An 8,238-nucleotide genomic window follows, 5' to 3' on the forward strand; every position below is an offset into this window, starting at 1 on the left:
GCAGGGTTAACATCTCAGCCAGTGGATTTATTTGCAAGCAAGAAAAGGCTGAAAGTTAATTCCATAACATTTTCTGGGCCGGTTGATTCCCAAGAGCTGGAAAAACACGGCTTACCTTAAAAACATCTTGCAAGCTCTGCAATTGGTCGTCTTCTCGAACGTGTACATCTGGAAGTTGTGGTGATTTGCATTGGCTTTCTCTGGCTTAATATTGGACCTGGTTCAAGAGTGGGAGAGGTGAGGGGAAGGTGTGGAATAGGTCAAACCATTATTGTCAGACATTTGGAAGTGCCGCATTTCTTTTAGCAGCTCACCCACAATGGCTGGGATCGGGTGCAAGAGTGAAAAGTTTTGAAGTCACGTGTGGGTGTGCATTAAATTATTTGCAATACATTTATGCATAACCCTGTTTCTCTCTCCGGGCCGGAGTCGCTCAGTACCTAGGATTCCCTCTGTGCAGAGGGCCAGCGTGAGGTTGGCTTCACCTGCATTCCCAAGGGAGGTCTTACCCAGGATGTAAGGACTTAGTGCCAGTTCTCTGCACAGATTAGGGCTTGATTTTGATGGCTTGATCAAATAACAACTTAGTGTTTCTCATCACGTTTCCTCCCAAAGACTATGGGCAAAATGTACCCTTTAACCCCTTCAATGGAGGACAAGGAGCTGCGACTCAGGATCTGTTACCTCTGCATGCTCCTTTAGGGATACCCACATCACGGTAACCCCGAATCAAACAGGGCTGAAGTTCCAGCGGTTTTGCTACGCTTGTACCTCTATGTCCTAAGAGCTTGTATCGATTGCCTTTCTTATTGATGTAGCTGTGAATCTCCATCCCTGGAAGTTTTCAAAATCAGGTTGAACAGAAACTTGGCTGGGATGTTTTAGTCAGAGATGATGCTGCCTTGAGTAGAGGGCTGGACTAGATCTTGTGAGGCTCCTTCCAGCCCTACTTTCCTATGACCCTAATTGCTACATCTGTCTATACCGGAGCAGCCACTTCCACGTTTACCCAGGCACATGCACTTTTTGCATGAAGTTTGGTAGCTGATATCGCTCTGGCCACAAATACTGGAAGTCCCGTCGAGCATGGAGCTCCCACAGAAGTCAGCAAGAGGTGCCATGCTCTGGTGGGAGGTGTCCCAAATCTGAGCCCTACCATGAAGAGCTAGCAATCAGCTGGGCCCAGACGCATTTTGGCAATGGCAATTATGCTCAAGCAGACCTCAACTTTGCAGGAAAGACTCAAGCACTCACATGGCCATTTCAAACTGCTCCACCCACTTCCTCTTCATCTCTTCTGTCTTGCAGAAGAACTGGAAACCCTGCTTCCCTTGAAGGTGAGTTAGGTAGAACCCGTACGACCACTGCAACAGGAAACAAGAGAACGGATCAGACGCGGTTCCTCCTCCCTGGATACCTTGTACTGAATGCTTAAGGAACAAAGCCTTGGGGTTTGGGCTTGGGCCTCTGCTTTACCTTCCTCCCTTTGGTCACCTCTCCAATTAGGTCTCTGGAAAGAGTAACGCGGGAGTAGTGAAAAGATGGACTTTGTATTTCTAATGACCATTGCAACACATGACTTGAGGGTTAACTCTATGCTGCACACCAAGGCCAACTGGAGCGTTTTGGTACCAGAAGGGAGAGATCAGGTCCCTGGTACTAAAGCTAAAGGAGATTCTCTATTCGCAGTCACCCAGAAAGGACCTTTTCCCCGTGAAGGGCAGTGACATATATGCATGCAAGCTGGGTCATTACAACATTAACAGAAAATAAAGCAGGTCTTGTGGTTTGCTTACCATTTTTCCATGAGACTAGAAAGCATGAGAGAGCAAAGTGGAAACATAGTTCATTAAAACACAATGCTACCAGTATCTCTTCAGCATCCTAGCAGCAAAGCCACCAATTCTTTCCCAAATGGGATACAAGTTCCTGGCCACTTTCTTGCTTGTGATGCCTGTTAGTTAAGTCCAAGGGTGGATGGAGTTGCTAAACTATGTTGTCATCCCCTAATTTTTCTACTTGGGAGGCCCTCGACTCAAGTCAAAACCAAGCAGTGTACATATGTATCTGCAAGTGAGGGAACAGTTTCTGAAGAGCATTCCCAATGCAAGAAATGCTGCAGACCCACATTAGAAACCTGCAATGCCAAAAAATGAGGTGCTGCTTCTGCAGCTTCAACTATCATCTACTGAGGAGCAGGTCCAAGAAGTTACAAAGGTCCCACTAGACACATGCTCCCAACAGCTTTGACTATTTTCAAGACAGCCCCATTTTAATGGTGTGATGGACACCACCAGTGCGATGAACTGCTCTTAGTTGTGCGCTCCCCCTGCCCTCCCAGAAGTCACCAGAGGTTCATTTCCCATTAGCTAGTCTGAAAACCAGAGAATGATAAACCTCTGATCTCATAACATCACCACCGTGGTGCATTTAATGGTGTAACAGCTGCCACGTTTGCTATCGCCCATCACACCATCGTGCATATGCCCTAACCCTTTTTCTTCTATCCTGTTTTGGGGGCTGCTTATTTATTCCTCTTCTGTCCAAATTATGCTCTCTAAAGGTGTCTTCTCTACTGCCGGAGTAACTTCATCCATTTTAATCAACTCATTCTAACTTCTTGAGGGTTTGCAGACTCTGGGATCAAGGGACCAGGCTCAATCTCCATTACCAAGCATTTTCAATCTCTGAAGGCTGCCTTAAAATAAAAAGACTTATTGTCTGCTGTTTGTGGGCAACTGAGGGGGGAAAGGGATGCCCAAGGGTCCCAGCCTGAATGGTTAAGAAAAGCTAGTCAGCAGGACTAAGAGGGCTTTTTCTGCCTACCTTTTTAATGTCCTTGTTGTTCATGGGATCGTCGGTCATCTTATGGAAGAACAGCTCAATAATTTCCTTCAGCTCATAATTGTAGCCTTTTCTTTTGCAGACGATTACGACTTTATCAAATAAAAATAAATACCTGCCAACAAAACCCAAATCCAACACCTAATTATACACACCTTTCCGAGAAGGCATCGAGAAAGCTCTGCGGAGGCTACCCCTGGCCAGAGCTGCTAAACATTCCTAACAGCATAATCATTTAATGCTAAGGCACTTTGTGTCAATGTGACTCTAGATAATGCCCTAGCAAATGAGGACAAAATGTCTAGAAATGTGGGGCCAAGTGTCCCTTTGGTGTCATTCAGTTCAGGTTACAATAGAAAATGTAGCCCATGGATCACACTAATGGAAGTTCTTTAGTGGCGAGGGAGGAACACGGTGAAAACCAAATCAAAGGTTAAATTTTGCTTGGGAAAATTTCTTTGGGGGAACAATTCTTCTTCTAAGGAAAAGTTCTGACTTTTGCTTAGATGGCTCTCAAAGGAAAGGTAAGGCTTTTAAAGGTTTCTCCTATCTATGCAAGCCAGGCATTCAACAGACATCTCAGCTTTGCTTCCTGAATGACTGTGATCCAGAACACTAGCCAGATGCTTTGTATTTCAGGCTCAGATACCCCCTAGGAAAGAGAGCACACTGCAAAGGGAAAAGCCCACCACCTCTCTTTGAACTGCTGGCTAGATCAACCTAGCAAAGAGAATCTCCTCCATAGACAAAAGGATCATTTTACTCCACAGAAAAAGGGAACACTTTTCCTCTGAGTGCAAGCGATGCAGGACTCAGTCAGTTTAAATCACTGTTAACTTCAGTTTCCAAAACTGTACATGTTGGCACTGAACCTAAAATGGAGCATGGAACATTTTTATTTGCAAAGCCCCAGAGTGCTTTAGGTCTACAAACCTATTCTCCAACCATTTGGGTTGGTCTAATAAAAGATATCAAATTCACCCAAGGAACCTTGTTTGCAAAATATAACCCTGGCACTTCACCGTGCAAGAAGCCCGTGGACTCTACAATTCCAATTATTTTATACTTCCATATCCGACCTGGAAGCACTACTTCCAGGCATCTGGAGAGATGCGACTGGGGCCTACATTAAAACGCATGAAGTGAGCACCCCCCTCACTTCGGAGCGTGGTATTCACCATCCAAATCGGATTTCAGACCTAGGGTTTGCAGCTTGCCTATAACTTCCTCATCATGGTCCACTTAGTTTCCAATACTGATTGGAGGTCAGCAGCTGAAAGTCGCGCCGATGGCAGCTCTCAGAACTAACAGCACCACAAATAGCAAATAGGATATCTAGGCTTTTAACACTTTTTGTGCTTTTACAAGTTATTTTGGTCTCTTACTGTAAGCAGCCCTGAGCCTTTGTTGGGAAGGGCGGCATAAAAAAACTAATGTATAAATACAATAGTAAGACCACCATCCAGTTACACTGGAGTCCATCCGGGTGCGTGCAAGAAGGGGGACCTCAGGGTTTTTGGTGCATTTTGCTATTTAATCCCTCCTTCAGCCACTCACCTGTCCTGCTTCGTGTGGTTTACTATTGAACGCACTTTCAGTTCACCGTCTATCTTCGGCCTCCCGAATTCTTCCAGTTTCACTTGCTGTGGAGAGCAAAATCCAGCTTAGATGTCACAGCAAGGAGAGGTTTGAAACGTTGAAAGGCTCTGAACTGAAAAGACGTCAGAGCGCTCCTTTCATAAAAATAAACGAGATATTTCCCTAAGAAAACAAAGAACAAAGACCTTCCCTACTGAAGCCCGACTGAGATCTGAAAACAGGCACGCAGCAACATCGTTTGGGTCCAAATCTGTAAAATAACTGTACAAAAGCACACCATTGTGGGAACGATGCTGGTTCTGATGAACCTCCTCACAATAGGAGAATATTCCCAGGTCCCAGTAAGAAAAGGAGGCCCTTTCTTGAAAAATGATATCCTAGGCCACTTCCAACGTAGTTTGCACTGAGCAGCATAGATTCATATAACCAGCATCACCTAAAGCAATGCTGAATTCCAGGTGGATCACTAGCACCATCGAGAAGGGTCTATGCCAGTTGTGTCAGGATCCAGATTTAGAGGAGATTAGTTACTGCTGGACTCGGATGACCAACCAAGGCAATGTTTTGTGTGCAAGGTCTAGCAATCCCATCCCTCTTGCAAGATGCCAGCTCAGGAGGGAAGAAATCTCATGAGATGAGCTTCTTTCCCAACATTTTCTACGAAGAGTGAAACAAGAATACTAGACCCCTTCTGGCTTTGGCTGCTCCAAAATCAGAAATTTGGAAGAGACTGGGGTCTAAAATTCTTGTCTGGGCCTTTGTTAGGCCACAAAACTCGCAAACAAAATGCTCCCCAGCGTTGTATTATTGAGTGGTATTAATAGCTCCACCTACACAGTGCTCTTTTTTTTACTGTTTTGGATATAAAACAAATTCTTGAATCAAGTGTCACTGTTGATGAGAAATATAAATATTGCAAACAGCTGTGTGTATAATCTGTCATTACTGCATGGCTGCCCTTTACGGGTTCTTATGCATAATAAGAATAAATCCACAACTTCCAGTGCGGAGAAATGAAATTAAGCACAAAGCAGAACGTGCGTGGGATTGATTTGAAGAAAGGAATGACGGCTTTGCTAACATTTCATCTTCCACATGTCATACCAGCTCTCCGACTGCAGCGGGGAAAAGCAGATGCTTAAAACTCCCATTTGAATTCCAAATGTTATAGAACGTGGTGTTTAATTGTTTGTACAGATCAGGGTTTATTGTAATGGGGTCTATCAAAATCTATGAGCCGGAAAAGCTCACATCCCACTGATTTTTCTCAGGCTTCTCCTGAAAAGGAAGGATGCTGTCCCAGCTGTCAAATACTCATCTAAGAGAGACAGCTCTGTCCTGAAACGGACTTGGGGTAAAACAGCATCACATAAGCTCCTGCGTGCTTTCAGGAACCATTGGCCTCAAATGCACCTCGCTGCATCAGGTCTGCAGAAGGCATCTCGGAGGGTTTTAAAAAAATCAGATCTGATTGCATTTGGTCCTTGTTTTTGGAGTGACATACTTCACAATACATTAGCCCTTTCCCATGATTTCGTGATGTTTATTCATCTGCTCCATTACCTTTACAGTACAATAACATATTTTAAATAGCAGCCAGATGTGAGTTTTTTCTGAGAAAAAAATCAGATGCCTAATATTAGTGGCATAAGGATAGAAAGTATGGGAAAGTTAATGGGAAAAATGATATCAGAGATGAAGTAGGTGTTACAATGTGTAAGTGCCATTTTTGAAATGTGAACAAAATAAATCCGGAGATAGTGACAAGAGGCTGACCAAGCCAAAATGAGTCTTTCATAGATAACAAACAGAGGGTACAAGTAAGATTTATTAAGGGAGCAGGGGGGCTAGATCCGAGGATCTGACGAGGACCCTTCTAGCCCTAAACTTCTGTGAATCTGTGTATGGAAAGTTTATGTATATTAATAAAGTTAAAATAGAAAGAAGGAAAAGAGGCAGAAATAAATCAAACTTACCAAGTTTTCTATAGAGCTCTGAAATTCACTTATTTTCTTTAAGGTTTCTTTGTCTCTCTTGACTTCATTTATGTACATGGCCAAGTCCTGAATGGAAAAAACAAATGTTAATTCAGTTTTCCTTGTTCCCTCCTAATCAAGAATCCTTGTTAAACACGTGATAAAATACCAGTGGCCACTACGCCAAGCAAAGCTATCAGGCACACTGAAGGAACGTGAGCAAAAAGCAGCACTTTCTGAACGGAGGCTTTGTCAAGGGGAAAAATCAATTGGAAACTCAGAATGAGTTCAGAATATTTCTGCTGGATTGAAAACCATAATCCATTGATCGACAAGCTTCTTTGGGTGAATATGATATCTTTTATTAGACCAGCTTCAAGTTTGCCAATACTTTTTTTTCCCAACTATCAGTTAGTCTAATAAAAGATACTGGATTTACCCAAAGAACCTTGTCTGCCTATGTCCTTAGACCAACATGGCTACAACCTATATCCCTATAATCCACCGATTAAACACAAGCACATGGCTTACATAAGCATGCCTGGGATCACTCCCCATACTGTACTCTGCTGCCTACTATAGCATTAAACCTGTCTGAAAGGTATTGGTGTGAAACACTCTCCCACCCTTTCCCCTCGTGCCCTTCTTGGGCAAGTTACTTATTCAACCAGACAGGTGCTGTAATTCTGCTGATGAACAGGAGAGGGCAGCAAGCTGAACTAGCATTAGAAGCACAGGGAAGATTTAGGGGATATCGGTTGTAGCCGTGTTGTTCTAAGGCAGGGGTGGGCAAATATGGCCCGGGGGGCCAGATCTGGCCTGCCAAGCCATTCTATCCGGCTCGTGGGGCCCCTAAAAAATTTAGAAAATGTAATATCTATTTGCTCCTGCTGCCTGTCAAAGATGACAGGCAGCCAGGACCCAGGGGAAGCCAGCAGTAGGACCCAGCAGCAAGGCCCACCCAGCCCTGCCCCCCCAAACAGAAGTCCCTGCCTAGCAAAGGCTTCTGGCCTGGGACTGTGAGGCTGTTCCTGCTTCCCTGAGCTGGAGAGGGAAATGCGGCCCTCGACAGCTTGCCAAAACTTGGTAAGTGACCCTCTGCCCAAAATAACTGCCCACCCCTGGTCTAAGGACATAGGAAGACAAGGCTCTTTGGGTAAATGTGATATCTTTTATTAGATCAGCTAAAGGAAGTTTTAGGAACTACAACACTGCAGGACATGCCACTTTCATGTAATCCTCTGTAGCCAAGGCACCCTTTGAGATGCCTTCTGAATAGTTAAGGTCCTTTGTATCCCCTCCTTGCTCCCTTCATTGCCCTCTATCTTTTACCCCACCGGCTTTCTGCACCTGGAATGTCCTTCATTTCCATCCTACTACAAAAGGCACAAACCAATTAATGATCTTAATCAATATACTTCTGCCACATCCCCTGTCAATACATTAACCCAGTAGACAGTAACCCTGGAAGTCTGCCTTGTCCACATACTTGCTTCTAAGGGGCCCAGACCCCTTTTGGTACCATGGCCCCCCTCCAGAAAACCACAAAACATTTGCTAGTCCCATTTATTTCCACACAATTTACTTATTCAGGGTTGTCATGGAGTGGGGCCTATCGAAGCAGCAACTTTTGAATGCTGAAGTCCTTTGAAAGGTAAAAAAAACAGCATGCAGAAAAACTGTAGAAACGCCTGAATTTACAGCACCTGCCATGGAGATGCACAAGCCTCACAAAGCTCAGCTACACAAAGTTGGATTTCATTAAAAAGATGCTTCCCAGAAGAGGAAAACCCTAGAGGATTTCCTACATTTCTGTAGG

General features: G+C 44.3%; 1 protein-coding gene across 1 annotated transcript in view; it reads right to left on the bottom strand.

The window, feature by feature from the left end:
- The window catches only part of VAV2 (vav guanine nucleotide exchange factor 2), a 75,158-nt gene that overhangs the window by 20,465 nt on the left and 46,455 nt on the right, over window positions 1–8,238 (bottom strand). The window contains exons 10-14 of the mRNA XM_025195475.1: window positions 6,420–6,506; window positions 4,402–4,487; window positions 2,827–2,959; window positions 1,255–1,364; window positions 116–217 (exon numbers count right to left, since the gene is read on the bottom strand). Of these exons, the coding sequence (XP_025051260.1) occupies window positions 116–217; window positions 1,255–1,364; window positions 2,827–2,959; window positions 4,402–4,487; window positions 6,420–6,506 (518 nt within the window). The remainder of the gene's footprint in view (window positions 1–115; window positions 218–1,254; window positions 1,365–2,826; window positions 2,960–4,401; window positions 4,488–6,419; window positions 6,507–8,238) is intronic.

The sequence above is a fragment of the Alligator sinensis genome, unplaced genomic scaffold (genome assembly GCF_000455745.1).
Source record: "Alligator sinensis unplaced genomic scaffold, ASM45574v1 scaffold1778_1, whole genome shotgun sequence".
NCBI lineage: Eukaryota > Metazoa > Chordata > Crocodylia > Alligatoridae > Alligator > Alligator sinensis.